Source organism: Etheostoma cragini, chromosome 22 (genome assembly GCF_013103735.1).
Source record: "Etheostoma cragini isolate CJK2018 chromosome 22, CSU_Ecrag_1.0, whole genome shotgun sequence".
NCBI lineage: Eukaryota > Metazoa > Chordata > Actinopteri > Perciformes > Percidae > Etheostoma > Etheostoma cragini.
The window spans coordinates 12,268,936-12,288,186 of NC_048428.1; the positions used below are offsets into that span (position 1 = coordinate 12,268,936).

Genomic DNA, 19,251 nt, shown 5'->3' on the forward strand with positions numbered 1-19,251 from the left:
ACCCTTACCGTTCACCGGCAGGTAACGATGCTTCCAGTGGTGGGAGTCGGGTCGTTAATGCCCTATGTTAGGATCGGTGCTCTCTGGCTGTGCACTGAGTTATGGAGATGAGCGTAGCGACTGGGGAATGTTTTTCTGTCTGTCTGCGCCCCCCCCCACACACACAACCATCTTCCTCTCATCTGGATGTTAACGCATTCCCAGGCCTCAAACAGCAGACATTTTGAAACACTCAAAACAACAGCCACGTCAGGGGTTAAACCAGTTACAACTAAGGTGTCACACACTCCTGCGGTTTAAGTAAACTGTGTGTGTGTGTGTGTGTGTGTGTGTGTGTGTGTGTGTGTGTGTGTGTGTGTGTGTGTGTGTGCGTGTGTGTGTGCGCACACGTATGCATGTTTTCCCACCTCATAACAGTCTCTTCATGATCTTCCAAATCTCTTTAAATAAAGTCACAAGTGGCAGCTTGTATTCTGTTTTAAATGCAAATTTAGCCCAACCCTTTGCATTTAAAGGAGATAAGGAAAGATTAACCAAACCACACTTTCACTACCTAAATGTGAGAGGAAGAAATTGCAGCGTCAAGTGAAAAATGAGATGTATACCTTTTTATTTTTCAGGAGATAACTCTTCTTTTGCATGTCTTAGCTAGCTGAGCAAAAGGCAGTCCTGCAGTCTCTTCTGACAGCTACCTCAGGCTCTGAGGCCTGCACAATTAATCTGCAACTATTTTGATAAGCAGTTTGACACATTTTTTAAGCCAAAATCTCAGATTCCATCTTCTTAGTTGTGACTATTTTCTATTTTCTTAATTCTTCTATGACAGTAGACTGAATGTCTTTAAGTTGTGGACAAAACAACACATTTAAGAATGTCATCTTGGGCTTTAGAAAACACTGATCAACATTTTCTGCGATTGTATAGACCAAACAACTAAAACTGATATTTTAAACTTTTTTTTATGAATTAAACAAATGCAGTATGACATGTTTTTTTGCTTTTGAACAGAGACATGCCAGCTATTTCCTCATGTTTTCACTCACTGTGCTAAGCTAACCAGCTACTGTCTCTAGATACATATTTACCAAACAGATGTTAGAGCAAGATGCCAGACTCTCAGAAAGAAAGAAAATAAGCATCTCCCAAAGTGCCAAACTATTGGTTTAACACAATGATAAGCGATAAGGGTGTCCCTCAAGGATCCCTGTTTTTCTCCCTTTCCTACCCTTTGTTTTAGCTAATGTTGATTGCATAAAAACCTTTAAATGCTTCAAGTGTGTCTATATACTATATGTATATAATCAAAATCAATGAGATATATATATATATATATATATATACTGTATATCTCACTGGTTTTGATTATCTGCTCTCATTGTCATTTGGACGATGTGTGTAGAAAGACTGTATATGTAACAACAAAACCTGTAGTCAGGAAAACATCCATTTGAATTTGAATGCATAGACTAAAGGAAACCACAGAAAAGCATTTTCTCAATCATCTTTTATTTTTCTATAGAACACACATCTCAACCATGAAGAGAGGGAAATTATGTTTTGATTGCATTTCCATAGATGCTTTGTAAACTGAACATGTGGAAAAGAGGAAGGTATTTTACGCCACTTTCACATGGTGCCCACATGCACACACGTTGTGTTAGAGTGATGGTGTAATGACTTTCCCAAAATGTTGTGATTTATAGTGCATACTTTCAAATGAGAGGTGTAATTCAGTATAGTTACTAAATAAACATTTGTTTAAGAGGCCCCGTTTTCCTCCGGGATATCTTCTAATTTCTCTCTACTTCTTTCTTAAAGCAAACTCCTTCTCTTTCTTTCAGTCTCTGTTTCACTGTCTGACTTTCTCTCTTTGAGTCTCGCACATACCCCCACATTCACATCTCCCTTGTGCCCAGTGAGTAAACGTGGAACCGTGTGAGCCTTCAGGAGGACTTTGAAATGAGACATGGCTGGGACATCAGAGGACTCTGTCACTCTCAATGAAGCCTGCTTGATTTATAAGAGAGCAGGGAGTGGGGGGTTGTTTCCAGATGCACACAAGGCCATGAGGTCCTCCATTAGTACCCTGACCCCTTTTTCATGGGACCAACCACTGCATAAGAGGAGAGGGAGGAGAAGAATGGAGGGATGGATGGATGGTGGACATGGGGGGCTTGTGTGTGAAGGGGTCTTTTCTTTTTTACTATAGAAAGTCTGCTATTTACATTTTCACCACAGAGAAGGCAGTAGAAATGAGAAACCCTAGCTCAGTCATTTGTCAGTGGCCTGTGGTGTCCCGGCTTAAACGTTTGCTGGCTGTACCTAGTCCCTTGCTCAGGCCCGTCTCTGCTCCCATTTTTACGAGTCTCCTCACCGTTTTACTGTCCACAACCTAATTAGCTGTGTCTTAATCATGTGTTAAAGTGCAGCACCTTACTGGTGTTTACTTTCTGTTTGCCATGCTGTAAAATGTGTGAGGTGGCTCGTAAAAACTTGCCCACAGAGGATTAAGTACTTGCTCTCCTTTTGTGGATAAAATCACAGCTTTACTGACAATTAATAGGTTACTGCCTCTGTACCGTGCTACTGCAGGGAAACAGTAGCCTTATTGCAATGTACTTGTTTTTGAGACTGTTGGCATTGCAACATCTTTTAAACATTTTAGATACTTTAGAGAAACTATGCCATTCTGGGAAAATTAGAAAATCCTAATTAATTAAAATTATCTTATTAGATTTTATTTTCGCTGTAGCCCATGGCGTTATAGAGAAATTGGACATTAAAACAAATTTTTATTTGGCTGAAATAGTTGCCTACATTACTTATTCAATTACCATTTATTTCCAACTTTGGAGAAGATCATGTCATACTGCTTTATTTTGCGTGTGAGGCCCACCACGCCTATGTCTATCTTTGTTTTCTCATCAGGTCAGCCATTCTGTGTTCGCAGACTGAATCCCTAGCATGGCTTTGTTCCTCTTGAGATCAGTTCCTGTTGTTTATGAACACTTTTTGACAGACCCGCCGGCAACTCGTTGATGGCATTATGCTCACATTTTAACATTTAAGAAAACATATGTTTTCAGTGTGCATTACATTACGTTTATCCCCATTGCTCTCCATCTTTGCCTAGTTAGTGTGGCCCCTAGACATCTTCATCAGAAAACCAGCCTGGTTGGAGGAGTCTTCCCCAGCAAGGCCGGCTTCTTGATATAAGCATGCTGGAATTTATTGTTTTCAGAAAACATGCCTTATATGATCTGTCTTTGTATTAGACACTGCCAGTTGTCATAGAAACATAGAAGGGTTTCCATGACACTTCAAGGGCTCCCTTAGGCATGATGGGTCTCAATCGACCCCTGTCACAAATTGAGTTGAAGACCCACTCAGTATTTCTTGGGATTTAGGTACAAGACAAAATGTTCATTTTTATAGGCCCAGCGAGCATGCTGGGTAATCAGAAACCTTATGGGGATTCATAGCAAATTATAATACACAGCAACAGGTTTTACAGGCATGTCCCATGTGTGTATGAGGTGATTAAAAGGCAATGCAGGAAGGAGCTTAGGGAGGTTACAAGGAGGAAGGTGTAAAACGCTGTCTGACTGTGCGTCCTCTCTTGTTACCAGAAGTCCTTGTCCACCAGACGTCCACTCTCTCTTACACACGGCTGTGTCTGACAAGAAAATATAAAGGGTTTGTGATGGAGAGTTGGGGATTATTGCATACAGCTGGCGGCTGTCACAGTAAGACACTTAGCCCCTCACTGTTTATTTTAAAGCTTTCATATACTACATCCCCAAGTTCCTAATTTTTGCTTTTCTACACCTGTAAGTCTCCTCTGTATATCCTGTTGCCGTCTTTTGTTGGTCTAAAGGGGTCAGCGCGCTTTAAAGAATGTGTTTATTGGATCACCAGACAGTGTCTGAAACCCCCGCCCACCAATACCTTTCCAATGTAGGAATTAGGGGGGATTGCGTCTGACGTTAGATTCAGACATGTCATACGAGCTGCTTCGTTTCAAACATAACTCAGGTTCTGAGCTCAAGACAAGCAGCAGCTGTTTTCAGTATGAGGGAATAGAAGTTTTTAATAACTTCTCTGTAATTTGAAGTTGCTGCTCTGCTGACTCATCGGACCTATCTCTTCATTTGTTTGGACCATTTTAACACAAACGGTATTTTAGCTTCTATCTTACCCAGTGATGAGGACATGAATATTTAAAATTTTTAACTGATGCTCGTTGACATCCCGGCCAATATCCTCACTAGGGATCCGTTGTAGAATCTTTGCTAAGTTAATTAGCTATGCAAATATGGGGGAAACGATTAAGCGCTTGGATCCTAACTTTGATGTGGGCTGCCCCTGCTTGCATGCTGCTGACAGACATGGTCTTTTCCTCTGGTTGTGTAGCAGCCAGGCAACAACCACAGCCATCACATTTGCATCCCCACCCAACCTCTGCTTGTACCACTGCCCACGTTAACTAGGCTGTGCACTTCGTCACCAAGCAAACCATGTGAGTTTGTCATTTTGAATTCAGGACAATGAAAATCACTGCTGTTACACAAAGAGCAAAGTGGTAAGAAAGTGGAGTTTAGGAGGCAGAGAAGAGCAGAAAAGAAAAGACTGGATGCCCCTCTGGACCGATGGATCTTTCCGCTGATAAGAGAGCAAGTGCCTAACAGCTTTTCGCAACTCCCCTAGAACAACTTGAGTCCAGTTGTTTAGGATTATAGAAGCTTCTCCCTGTGGATGGATCTGTGCATGTGGAGAAAAGGTGATGTAACTTTGCCTTGGGGTCACTGCGGAAAACTCATGGAAACAGACGTTAACCATAGAGGACATTCAGGAGAGTGTTTCCCAAATCTCCCAACATGACTTTACTATTAGCTCAGGAAGTGAACCGTCAGTACAACATTTAATGAGGTCTTTAACTTCCCAATATTTGTAAAGCATCTTCAATTCTGTAATGTCAGTGAAGCAACATAATTTCTGTTTGTCATCTCAACAAGTGAAGCATAAATTGTGAATGAAATAATTGTGGGTCATTGGAATAGAATAGTCCACCCACACTGTCTCATTCCGGTTGCGTCTGTGTATGGTGTGGGGGGGGTGGTCCATGAAAACTCAAGGGCCTTTCTTTTTGGGGAGCATTTGAGCTTAGTCAGCAGCCATGTCGGTGAGTCACAGGAGGCTGGTTTTCCTCTTCTTACCCAATATCTTTACAGGCAGGACTCCCATCACTAATGCATTCTTCATGACCTATATCTCATCTCATGCTGGTTTTAGTCACTGATTTATCAGCAACCTTGAAATAAGTTAGCAATAGTGAGCATGGACAAACATAGGCTCCCCTGCATAACTTCCTGTGGATGGCGGATACCTTTAAAACAGGAGGGTGGATATCATACAAATGTGTCATGGTCTCCATTCTTTATGAAAAGGGAAAGTGTCATACTTTCTCTTTTTGGTCAAAGAATTAATCATTTTTGCCAGTGTCTAGTCACTCTAGACCTAGATTACAAAATTAAACCATTTAACCCCTTAATCTATTTGTTTCTAATATCATGATACGTGTTTAAATATTGGCTAAATTCATAAATTGTCAATCCTAAGATATTTCTATATTGGCTTCTAATGATTTTATAGTGTTCAAATGCTTTTTTAACTGATAAACACATGTAGAAATTGTTCACAAGTGGATTTTAATAGTGTTTAAGACAAGTCACTAGGTATGGTTACAACTTTTTATTAAGCATTCATTAACTGTTACCCGACACAACAAGTGATGTTAAAGTTATTGACAAATACACTAACAAATACACTAATAAACACATTGCTTATGTACTTGTTATAGATGCTATCTAGTCACAGAATTAGATCATATTTGTGGTGCTAGCTGACCCAGGACTGGGGGGTGTCCACGCGTGAAGAGGTGCAGAATTTTCATATTAATTGTACTGGAAATATTTTTGGCAACTTTGTTTATCAGGTTAGATAGACAATTTGCCCACAGTCCCATCCTCAAGGCTTAAGGGATCAGGGGCAGTTACAGCACACAATGTCATCTTTCAACAAACCAAAAAAAACATAACTTTGCTCTTAGACCAAACACAAGATACCATAAGTGTTTATTCTGTTTAACAGCCAGATGCTGTCCACCTCTTAGTGACCTTTTGCACATACTTCTTACTGACTTTTCCTCCGCTTTTAACTGCATTCAGCCGCATGTTTTAGCAGACAGGTTGAAGAACACTTATAACATTGATACTGGATTGATCTGCTGGCTGTTGGATTTTTTAACAGTGAGATCACAACGGGTGAGCGTGAACAGTGTTTTATCAGATGCCCTCTTATCTTCCACTGGGTCCCCCCAGGGCTATGTCCTCTCCCCTCCTTTATCTGTTTTATACACAAATGAATGCCAAAGCCATCAGGAAAGGCGGCACATTATCAAATTTGCGGATGATTCCACTTCCTCATCAGAAGTGACGACTCCAAACACGGTCTTGTAGTCAATGATTTTTCTGAGTGGTGTAAATCCTTGATTTTAAGCATTAATGTGGCTAAAACGAAAGAGATGTGCGCTGACTTCAGCGCGGATCTCTAAAAAGTCTCTAAAGTCTCTAAAACATCTCTAAAGTACACATTCAGTGACTTCATGTGTACTTTTTTAACTCGTAATTTTTTATATGAATGAAAAACGTTATGAAGTTTTAGATTTTCCAGTTTAAAATATTGACACATAAATTGTGACGCACCACCCCTAAAGAGACAAGGTCTCTGCAGCTTATTCAGTGAGTCAGGTCAATGCCACTAACCGCCACGCTGACAGACAGCAGTCGGAGCTCTCGTGGACTCAGAACTCTGCGTCCAACAGCAGCAGTTTCTCGCTGCACCGCTGGTCCCCAAAGCAGCATGGTCACCTGGAGAGTCAGGTACAGTCTGATTCTGCAAGCGGAGATCCAATCAGCGTTATACAGCGGAGCGTTCAGATCCAGTCAAATTAGCGCCAGTGGCATAAAGTAGTGACTGTGGATGAGAGGGAAGCTTGGCGATCAGAAAACTAACGTTGGTTGTGTGGCGGGCTGCCACAAATATATCAATCTATGGGAAACACTGCTAGTGTTACCAGTTATACTTGCTCACGTAGTATTGCTGTTATCCTTAAAATACAATTATATCATATAATTGTCATGTGTTGTTTTATCATAAAAAAGAACCAAGTTTAGAGATCTGTTTCTTGACAAAGTTTGATTGTGGCCGTCTTCGGCTGTATCTGCTTTTCCTCTGAGAAGCTTTGCTGACAAGGCAGGAGTATGGTATGCTGAGTTGCTTCTGCCCCTCGCCCTTTGCCCATATGTTTTGTATTACGCACTAGGAGGTGCGATGCTCAGCAGCTCGGTGATGGGAGGGGATAAAGCAGGCCTCTTCGGCCCAAATGACGCATTACATGGCGCTGCGCCCCGGACCCTTATTTATGGCTTCCCATGTCAGGGAAGGCTTGGTCCCCTGGGGAGCTCCACGGCCATTACCCGCTAAGTTAGCTCAGCCAGCCTTCAGTGCTCATCTTAGGCTTGGGAGACACACAAAAGAATACACTACTATCCACTGTAAGAATTACTACTCCATAATGTGGCAGCATGCAAACATGAAAAAAACAAATATACTCCCTCACAGAGAAGTTTATTTAGCTGTACAACATTCACAGTTGCTACACTTTCACAAGAGGTGAAGAGGCCCGTATGAAGTGCTACTTCAGAGGAATTAACGTCATGTCCCACAACAGCTAGGCCATTGACACACACACTGCCTCTTTCATTGATGCCTCTGATGTGGGAAAGGATGTGAAATCTGGCGAGAGAGTGATGAAGAGATTTGGTGAGAGGATCTGAATCCATTTTTTTCTGTAGAATCCATGCACATATCACACCGCATTAACAAATAAGAAGCATACTCTGCCAGCATTCACGCACACACAGGTGTTCTCCCTGAGCTAACCGGGAATATTCCAGTGATCCCTGGCCAGAGTTTTGATGTGGGTAGAAGGAAAATAAAAAGAATTCAGAGAAAACGAAAGCCAAGGAATGCGAAGAAGCTTGAGAGCAGATGACAGAAGGAAAAAAGAGTAAAGATAATATGTAAGAGATAACATTTAAAAGAATTGAATACGCAACAGAGAAAGATGTGGTGTAATGGCATGTTAGTGACAACAGGGTTAACACAGGACAAAAAGATGACTGGGGTTTTCTCTTCCCTGGTATCTCATGTTTCTTTCTGCATAGGGGAGTGAATGCAAAAAGAGGGAGCCCTGTCAAGGTTTTATGTGGTCTTTTGAAAACGGGACAAGCCCTCTCCAGAATAATATATCCAGCTTCAGAACTTCTCTGACAAGAGGGCACTCATTTTTCCAAATTCCCAGGTTCCTGACTATAAAACACCCTGTTTGAAATCCACTCTGCTCATTGTTTAGTCTGGTGGTAGGCTTACCACCAGACTAAGATCTGGTGGTTAGGCCTTAGATCATCTTCATTAGCAGCTGTCCTGCATCTCATTCATGTTCCGAGTCTCCCCTGACTCACAGCAGCACAGAACCAGCCACCCAATATTAGTTAGACTCTTTTCTAGCATTACTAGGCCACTGTGTTGTAGCAGAATAAGAGGATACATTTTGATTGTACAGTTGAAGAATCAAAAGTGAACAGTTTGGGTTACAGTCCATCCACCCCAGCATTGTCTTGAGTTCTAGGAAGAAACATAATGTCAAACAATACTGTGGTTTGTGTTTTTTTAGTGGTACTAAGTAGAGTAGTGATGGGATCCCACTAGCTGCAAAGCCAAAATCGGGCCAGTGGTGTAAAGTGTTAAGTTGACTACTTTCTACCCCCCTACTTTTGCCACTCTTGCTCACACCCATCTTCAAACCTGGCCTTCATATTGAATGTGAACTACACATTTGTAAAGTTTCAGTACTGTATATTGTGCTGTTGTGATGCCAACAGACAGACATATAAACACCTGGCAAATTACTCAAAACCGCGTCTGTGGAAGTTCCCACTACAGTAGGTGTCTCTAGGACCACATTTTGCCATTATGACACACACACACCCCTACTCACAAGGTAAAAAACATTACCATTGTGGCATTGCCATACTCATACGCACCCAAAATCAGTGTCCACTGACTTTACAGGAGCAGTAGGACTGCATGACACCACATAACAGCACACAACTGAGACTTTAAACTACTTTAAATCACTTTTTAATCAATTATTTTTCCACATGCGTCTTTTGAGTTGTTGAGGGATGGTTTCCAGTACTGCCAAAGACCTTGTCTGAGGAAGAAACCAAATATTACCTCTCTCTTGTCTCTTGCTCCCTTAGATAATGTGGACTTCCAAACACATGACTTAGAGTATAACGCAGGATCAAAGCAAAGATGGGATGCTCTCACCAATGCTCTTAGCCTGGATTTAAGATTAGAGAAGAACTAAAGTTGTCCAACTGGACTGTCCAGAGCCAGAGAAAGCCCTGGGAGTCTGGATCTGCTTGGTAAAGAGGGAAATACCTCTCTGTACTACTGAGACTGGGTCATTGGGTTAAACCTTAAGCTGTTCTCTACGCTTTCATCTGTCCTCCAGCAGAGCAGTGGCAGGATCTGATCTGATAAAGCCAAGAGAACATGCAAAGTTGGCTAACGTTTCTCTTTCTTCTACTGCTCTGAAGATTCAGAGTAGGAGGAGAGAAATATATGCAAGTATGTGAGAGGGAAGGATGTGCTGGTGGTCTTCACCTCATTAGGACCTCCCTTGTGTCTTTGATGGCTGCAAAGGGCCAGAGGGTGAATTGATGGAGATCGAAGGATTGTAGCTTCCTATCCCCTCTTCTCTCGTCTTTCTTTCCCACCTAACATTTCTTTCTGCTTCTTTTCCAGCCCTACCTTCTACTGGTGGTGGTGATGGCGCAGTGGATATAACACATGCCTTTGGTGTGGGAGATCTGTGTTCAATTCCCACTGCGATACATCAACCATTGTGTCCCTGAGCAAGACACTTAACCCATAGTTGCTCCAGAGGCGTGCAGCTTCTAATCTATATCAGTTGTGAGTCGCTTTGGATAAGCGTCAGCTAAATGACATGTAATGTTTGTTTTACACCTTTTGGCCTTAGCCAGGCTCCCATTCCCCGAAATGTCTTCATCAGTAGTCCAGCAGTAAGAGCTGACACAGGGGTCTGATTTGTCAGGGTCAGTGTGATCCAACGATCATCAGATCCATCTGGCCGGTGCCAGAGACTCCTGGGGGACTGGGCCTTTGTTTGACTAAGCTGCTGACGGAAGCAAAGCCTCTGTCAGGGAAGCCATTAAGAACGCAGTAGGTCCAGAAAAATGAGCCGCCCTTGTCACTCCACATCAGGAGCTCGGCCACGGTCACAGATCCTCCTCAGACGCTATCACATTTGACCACTGTTTGTCTAAGCCTTTGAACTAGGGACAGCTAGATAGATAGATGAATGTGTGAAGTGGCTGTGGGGTACTACAGCTTGGCTCCCAGTCTTGGATTGATGGAGAGTGCTGGGTTGTTATCTAAAGTTGGGGCGAGGAAAGGATATGTGAAGAGGGAGTGATGAGGTTGACTTCAGTACTTGTTTCATAGGATATTTAAGAGGCTGTGTTGGTATGGGCATTCTGTCATAGGTACTGGTGAGAAAATGAAAAATGAAAAAGCTACCTCTACACTCAATCAGAAATACTACATGGTCAAACAGCTTAGTTTTTCATTCTTTACAGAACTTTTTTTTAATCTTGTGTTCAAACAAGTGCAACACTACGAATGCATTTCAGGAGAAGTTGTCTGAAAATATGGGTCATTATACCCATATTTAAACAATTAACTGGTCTTGAAGCTAAATGACGGATAGTTTTCTGACTGTGGCCGTTTGGAACACCTATAATCGTTAAAACATCTTCAGACATGGTAAGACGACACATAGAACAAACTAGTTTATTTCTAGCTTAACCCAGACCTCAAATGTGGTGACGCCCTAGTGGGCCATTAACCTTTTTTCAGTTATAAGCGTCAATTTTCAAAAGCCCCCATTTGTGAATGACTCAGCATCTTCTCTGCACATTGGCTCCTAACCCATCCCTTACTCTCTCTTTGTTCCATGACAGAGATGGAACACCTCCACCTTACGTGACTTGGCCTTAGACTAAACACTCTGGTGTTGATGCATCAGTGTAGCGGCTGCCTCTTAACGATGGCCAACTTATCTCATTAGAAAAATAATGATTTCACTGGCTGCCATTCCCACAGATAGGCCCAGTATTTGTCTTACGCTCTGTCTTTCGCTGAGGTGCTGGGCCCAGGGATCGCCTGCCACGGCCCTCATGCCTGCCTGTTGTATATCAGCGGTGCGGCCACCGTCAAGCCCCTGATTTATGGCTGTTTATCTCCAGTCACCACCCCCTCCACCACCCTTCCAACAGATGGGCTCTAGCTATTTACTCAGGGAGAGAAAGATCCCAAACCTAATAAATACAACAAACAATAGGTAATCATGGGGAAGTTGGTTGTGATTACAATTTATTGGTCCCCAGATAAAATGGAGATTCATCTGTCCCTGTTGATTATCAGGTGTGACCTGATCATATGTCCTAGATTAATCTGGCTGTGTTAGGTTTCCCTTTTTATCTTAATTACTTTTTACGTTCAGTATGTATGGACAGTCTTGGTCATTTTGAGATGACACGATTATACATATAGAAAACGATTATACTGAGAGACCCCTGATATGATTTATGTTTATTAACAACTTAATTATGAAAACATTCCTTCAGCTGTCATCTTCTACAGGCTTGCCGCCTTAAATCTCTGCAAGTATATTCAAGCTTTAAATCTGACTGGCTGTCAATCTTCCCAGAGAAAAAAAAACTCCTGGCACCATAAATTGTCTGTTACAAACGTAGAGGGGTTCCATTGGATTTCTGAGTCTCTGGAGAAAGGAACACTTTTTCAAACCAGTCCTACCATGTTATTGCACATTTGTCAGTTTCAATAAGCATTACATTTTTTTCTGTATTTGATGGATACAAACCAGATTTTGACCCTTGCACGTGTCAGTCATAAATTATGGTTCCTTGTTTATGTTACTCATAATCTGAAGTTAAACACTTTAAAAATGATTTTGAATGTAAGCACACAGATGATAGTGTATAACATCCTCCTCTACATATTGCATTCCATAGAAACACATCGACATGCAGTGGGATTTATATTTTTTTCAGGATTAAAGTGTGACAAATGTATCCACTCAGTGCATGTCAACTTGAATGCACACCATTATTCACATGGATTCACATGTCTGTTTGTCTGAGAGTATCAAAAAATGTCTCCCATTCAGATATTCTTGTGGGGAGAATTTAATTTTTCAGCACCAAGTAGCAGATATTACTAATAGAAATAAAGTACAGATTGATGTTGGTGGCCTCCATAATGGGGTAAACTCAGCCAGTCATCACGTCTCACACATCTACTGAGCAGAGCCACGTATGCCTCATCTCGCCCCTGATTAACCACTCATAGAGTATAAAGACTAGGTCTTACCACTGTAGCTCCAGATGTCTGTAAATCAATAAAGTGGAGCTTTAAGGTGATTTGTTTTTTTGTAGTTTTTCTTTTTCAACAGTAATGTTCACTTTATATAAAGCAGTATTTATCAGTACTTTTATTACTGATGCATTATTTAATATGTAGATAGACGACACAGTATGTTTAAGAACTACTGTTGGGTGATTCATCCTCTTCAGCATCAGAATGTTTCAGCCAGTGTTGCAGTTAATAGAAATAGTTACCCAGATGAAATGACTATTAAATCTACAATAATGATGGAGTGCATTTATAAATTCAACATGAATAACTCAAAAGAATCTGCAATATGAAAGGTGAAAACAACACGCTGACAGACCATTTTCATGCACATACATTAGACATCTAAGCAATTAACTTTCTGGATATTTGTCCACACTCAATCATTCTTACATGCAAACTGACATGGGTCCACCTGCTATTTCCATACATGTTTCCATGTTTTAATTGTCTCCCATTTGAAAGCACATAACAAGACATTTGTAAACACAGTTGGTTGTTGGTGGTGCCTTTTAAAGGTCAATTCATACACTGTTAGACAGCATGAAGACAAAATAACAGATTTCATTTTCATTTCACCATTACTGAATGAGAAATATACTGTATTTGAACTCATTGATGGTTGGTATTGAAGTAAGCGGTTCACACAGTTAGTCCCAGTAGTGTCAGTTCTGCTGGGCAATATATTCCCCAGCTGCCCCCTCTGCTCCAACACTAAGAAACAGAGGGGCAAACACATCTGGAGCCAATCTTTAGGATGAAGGAAGGATCAAACCTGCATTCTGGTTAGGATCAGATCAACCAGTTCACTCTTAAGACAGCTCTTTTCTAGAAGTGGTCCACAAGTGGTTTCTGCTTGTGACATTAATTGTTGTTTTTTTTGGCGACAATGGTTTAGCTCAGTGGTTGTTTAAGTGTCACCACAGGCGTTGATCAACACTTGTAAGTTACATCGTTACGATACAAATGTCAAGAAAGTTTCACTAAAACACCTCTGCCTCTCAGGTTTCATTTGTTATTTTGTTTATCTCCCAGTTCTACTTCACATAGCATGTGTGTCAGTCTACACTGCACCTCTGACTCGCACACGTGTTGTGTATATTATGATATCAGGCCGGACCCTTCTCACATCACCAGCAGCCTCCCTCACTGGCACAGAAAGGCGGGTGATGAGCAGGAAGGAAATGACATCATGGTGTTCCTGATGAAGGCTTGACACAAGGCACCAGTGAACTTTTTAGGCTGCATAGTGTAAATTCATGGAAATAAAGATAGCAAATAGTTTTTTTTTAATGGCATGGCATTAGATTGCTACACATAGCTGGTTGTAATTATGAACTAAATGTGGAACAAACAGTACATTCTCAGCTATTTCCTTGATACCGTGAGGCCAAGAAGTGTAATATGGCACTGAAAGCTTCCCTCCTCAATGACAAATTGAACACAATTAAGTCATTACACAATTAACAATATAAATGTTACACACACCTGTTTATTTTCACTTATTTAGTGTGGGTTATGGGCTACACGGATGAGATTCTGCATGTTGTTACCATTTTGATTTATAGGTTTTTCAGACCTGCTGCTATTTGTTTAGCTGTGGTCAGAGAGAATACAGATGTCACTCAGATTGACTTAGGGAAATGCAGAGCAGCCAAAACATAAAGTGGAAATGTTAACCCAATAACGCTAGATAAACAGTCAGCAGAGACGAGCCAAAGACAACAGAGAGCGAAGGGAAAGTGTCCTGCTGGCATCAGGTTTCCCAGAGTAAGTGTAATGTGAAAAGCAGCTGAAGGGTGACACTCACTCTCCTCCCACCCAATCTCCCTCCTCCCTCACTCACTCAACCATCTGTTGTTCCCTCTCTTCTCAGGCTGCTCTAAGTGCCTTGAAACAGCTGTCGGAGCAAGGACTGGACCCGGTGGACGGCCCCATCAAGGTACGGTCGGACACCGCTCACGCCGAATACACAGACAGACGCTCCACGCTCACTCAGTGTTGGATGTTTAATCAATCGGCCAATCAGGGTGGACACACGCTTGACTAGTGTGGAGCCAGATGTGCGTGTGTGTGTGCCAATCTGGCTTTTTGCAAATTTTCAGCGCTGCAGGCTGGCCCATCATCAGCTCCCTTCCCACCCACACACACACACACACACACACACACGTCCAACATTTCCGCTCAACAGTTTTCCTCCATAGGAAAGCAACAGTAGGCGTCGCAATTTACATGCTTTACACTCCTGTCGGTGTTCAATACTTTGCATGATGGCTATCACCAAGTCCCAGTCGTGACTGAAAAGAGGGCTTCCTCCACGTACCTCGCCTCCACGAAGAGGAAGGGAGGGAAGGATAAACGACAGTTGAGAATGAAGTAGAAACACGTGGGGGGATTGGAAACCAGGGAAGAAATCACTGTCAAGCATTTTTGGAGTATTTTCTTAGTAGGTGTGCCCTGGGAAAAAAAAAGTTTAAGCAGGGTTGTTTTCTTGCAGCCCTGTGTCTCCTTTAGAGAGAAAGAGGAAAGGAACAAAGAGAGGAAAGACAACCGCAACGTTTTAACAACTTCATTTACGTCACCATCACAGGAGAGGAACAAATATGGCAGCAATTACACTTTGAGCAGTTAATCACTCATATCTTTCTTTGGTATTTCCTCTCGGTCTCTAAAACTTACTAAGTCACCCATACTTTGCTGTTAACACATTTTAGGTCATGAGGCTTCAGATGATTGCAGTTATCAACATGAAAATGCACCGTTTACCTCTAAATCAGCTTCTTTCCTTTTCTCTGCACCCCCACAAATGATTCTGTATTTGCAGTCCTTTATGATAACAAAAATGACAACAGATTGAGGTCAAGGACTTCTGAAATGTTGAGAGTAACAGTGGCAAAACTTTTGATTTCTTTAAAGGTTTTGTTTTACAATAATCCCTTATCTCTTCAGAATTACACGTTAAATCCTGGAATCTCCCTTAAGGGAACATGCATAACGAATGACCGACAGCAGGACAGATTATTAGCAACATTGCTCAAGGTCTGGGACAAAATCTGCCCTAACACGGTTTTATTTGTCTTTTCAGACCAGTGAACCATGTGGGAGGGAGGACGGACATTAAACAGACTAACTCAGGCACCACCACTCAGGTCTGCAAGGATTCAAAGGCTTTCGTCTAGGAGCTGACAACCCTGAACCCCTCCTTTGGCATACAAAACCCTAACCCTAACACCCCCCCACCCCCTTACCCTGATGTCCCATAACCTACAACCCACATTGTCCCCACTACCCCACGATTGCCACTGTATCCTGCAAAACCTGTCAACATGCAATAGGGTGGATGTGCACCGAGAAATGACCGACTAAAACACCATTACCTGAGTCTATGTGAAGACAACGCTATGTTAACACGTTTATTGATGATTTCAGTCAAAATTTACAGGACAAAAAATAAATAAATGAAACACAAACTAATGAGATAAATGCATGGTACTGTATGAAATCAAGGGAAATCCAAAGTTATACACTGCATAGACAATTTCCCCTTTGGATAAATGTCTGTTGGTATGGTTAAAACAAATATGTACATCATGCCATTGCAACACAAAAGAAACATTTTAAGGGAGAAACCTACTTGCGTACAGTAGCTTATTTTTTCGGGGGTAATATGTTGCCGGTCTTTTTTTATTATTTTATTTTATTAATCTAACAATGCTTGAGTACTGTATTTAAAATTAACCAATGCCAGTGCTGTGAAAGTTGTAGTTGTTGTCTTCATATATAGTCACCCAGCTTACCTTGTATGCTGACATAAAAAAAAGAGTTCATCTATCTATATGGATGTGTATGACTTGCAAGAGTATCATATTCCGAAAAATAACACAGAAACGTTTTTTTCATGTGGACAAAAAGGACAAAACTGGTGTTAGCTGTAATCAGTAGAAGTGTTGTCCACCCAGGAGGGAAGGTCGGACTAACCTTTACTTCCTGAAGGGTCTAACTTTCCCATTTGACTTGACCCCACACTGGCATAGCATCACTGGAGCATCACCTGACCAACAGTGGAGGCAAAGGGGCCATCACAGTTTTACTTTTTATCTAGAGAAAGAGGCCAGTGACTAGTGTTTGTGCTTATTCTCCAATGCCAGTAAACATTTAAGTACTAACTCCAGAGAGTTTTGTACCGGCGTGACTGCATGTCATCCAGTGTATGAAAAGTCCAGTGATTTTGTGTCAGTGGATCGTCCCCCTCTCCCCCCACAGTTTTGTCGATCACATCTACACCCATTGTGTGTGTTGTATTGACCCGCCAAGGCATCAACTGGGTGCTTTTAATGCCTGGATTCTGTCTGGAGTGCATCTTTTGAGCGAAGAGAGCCTGCGTCCAATTCACAGACTCCCTCCCCTAAAGGCCACTTTGAGTCACTTTGTTCACTGACATTGAGGACGTGTCTTCTTCGCTGTGAGTACAATGTGTAATAAGGCTGTTTCTGTTACTGAAATGCAGTAAAAACACCTCAGTTCATGTGGAAAAAAATCAGTTCCTTTGTGTCTTATTTTCTCTTACTAATAGGTGTAAACGCACCATCTTGCACCCTAGCAAAAATTGTTTATTGCTAATTCATTGGTTCTGGTCTTTTCTTGGGATTTGTAGACAATAAGAAAAATCAAGAACATTACCAGACTCTTCTTTTTTTAAATACCTCTGAAACATTTCCCTGACCACCTGCCAGTTTACCAAGCTTCACAGTTCAATATGTAGCCATGCAGCCACAAATATCAATTGACTTCCTGAGGACACTGTTTCTGTTTCATGCTGTCCTTCACTCGGTCTATTTGGAGATTGAGCTTTACAAATGATTAACTTTTGTAATGTCATGACATCCTGTTATTTACACTGGAAACAAATGTCATCCTGCAGTCAGTGAAAGGAAAAGCGGTTTGTGTTTTCCAAATAGAGACTCTTAATCTTTAACTTTATGACTCTCAGCTGGTCCAACAAGGATTGATTGTATGCACCTTATCTATTGCTACTTGTGTTGCATCATTCAATCACTTTTACTTGCGTCCCTACAGGTACCTCGACCACTTTTGCTGTCCTCCAGCACGCAGGCCACCTCTGCACCTCCAAACCCACTCTGCTCTCTCTCATTAGTGAGATGAATGAACGAACGGGACAGCGACGGTCTAATTCAACCTCACTGACTAATGGTCTCAGCTGGCAGCTACATCTGCTAGCTATTGAGTAGCGCCAAGGCTGTTCACACACATTAGCGGCAGATCTCTATTCCAGAAGCTTGTTCAGGTAGTGGAAGAGCAGCTTGGGGGCCGTGTTAGAGCCAAGATGAATTGCTCTGCTCTGACCAGCAATATGGGAAGTGAACCTTACCGCCCAAAATAGAACAAAATCAATGGGGCTGTGGAGCTTGTTCGTGCCATGCAAAAGCAAATGCCAGAGTCATTGATTTTTCCATCTGAAAGATGCGCCATCAACTCCCTTGTAGTCCTCTAAATTAGAGCTGTATTAACAGGAGGACAAAAGAGTGAGGGGTATCCACTAAATGGTGATGAATGTCCAGTAAATGACTCAAGCCAAAATCCTAATAGTTTTCTTTCTTGGATGAGTCAAAAGCATTCTTGCGTGTGCTTAAATAAAGGTTTATTTAACACAATGAGGCCGTTTTGATCTACATGGAGTTCTAACAGTAGCTGGACATGGATGCACTTGGTGCTGATTGCTTCTGTACACAGAAGGATTGAAACTGTCAGTACAACTCTCCCTCATATTAGAACTAATCTGCCACTGAGCAACTTTATCCAGCCTTGATTAGTCACGGAAAAGGAGTGCAGTGTGCTGAAGCCCTGACATCCATGCTCTTCCCTGTAATGCTCAGAGGAACTCACAGCAAGAAACCTACTTTGTTCTAGTGATCTGGTTTCGAAATGATCATGTTAACTAACAGACATTTTTCTGTGTGTGTGTGTGTGTGAGCTTTACTGGCTCTAACAAGCTTCTAGAAAACTCAGTTTTTTGGTATTAAACACGTACATGAATTTGAGTTCATTTGAATGACTCAAACGGCAGTAAAGAGGGAAGGTCCGGGACAGCATTTGAAAAGCTCTGAAGACATGCTGACCCAAATTTAGATGTATACAAAGTTCAAGTCCTCAACCCTGGGCTCATGACCTTGGTATAGTTTTTTTTTGTTAATTATATTCATTCAATCACCTTTAATTGTATTAAAGCGTTTCGGAGACGTCTGCACACAAACAGAAAGACATGCCTGGAGAAGAAATATGAATCGTGATTGTTTTTATTTTCTTGGCCAAAAATAATCAAATATAAAGTAGACGTCCGGTAAATATTTTTCTAATGTAACAAGGTATTTTTACATTTTTGTTGTTGAAAGCAATATCAGACTAGTATTATAATTACTATTGCTACCACAATATCTTTACAGTCTACATACATGACTGTAGGGTATCTTTAGGGATGCCAAATATATGTGTACAACTTTACAACCACCAGGGTTTCATGTTCCTTTAAGAGGTAAGAAACCCCCTGTGAAATGTTTGTGTGTGTGTGTGTGTGTGTGTATATAT

General features: G+C 41.6%; 1 protein-coding gene and 1 long non-coding RNA gene across 2 annotated transcripts in view; one reads left to right on the forward strand and one right to left on the reverse strand.

Moving 5' to 3' along the window:
* Positions 1-16,510, forward strand: part of stau2 (staufen double-stranded RNA binding protein 2) — a 97,767-nt gene extending 81,257 nt beyond the window's left edge. Inside the window, exons 14-15 of the mRNA XM_034861749.1 lie at positions 14,525-14,590; positions 15,734-16,510. Coding sequence (XP_034717640.1) covers positions 14,525-14,590; positions 15,734-15,769 — 102 coding nt within the window. The 3' untranslated portion in view covers positions 15,770-16,510. The remainder of the gene's footprint in view (positions 1-14,524; positions 14,591-15,733) is intronic.
* On the reverse strand, positions 14,644-15,453 carry LOC117937662. Its single transcript, XR_004655206.1, has 2 exons — positions 15,415-15,453; positions 14,644-15,105 (listed from the first exon to the last, which is right to left on the reverse strand). It is a non-coding gene; the product is annotated as an uncharacterized LOC117937662 (long non-coding RNA).
* Positions 16,511-19,251: the final 2,741 nt, after the last annotated feature.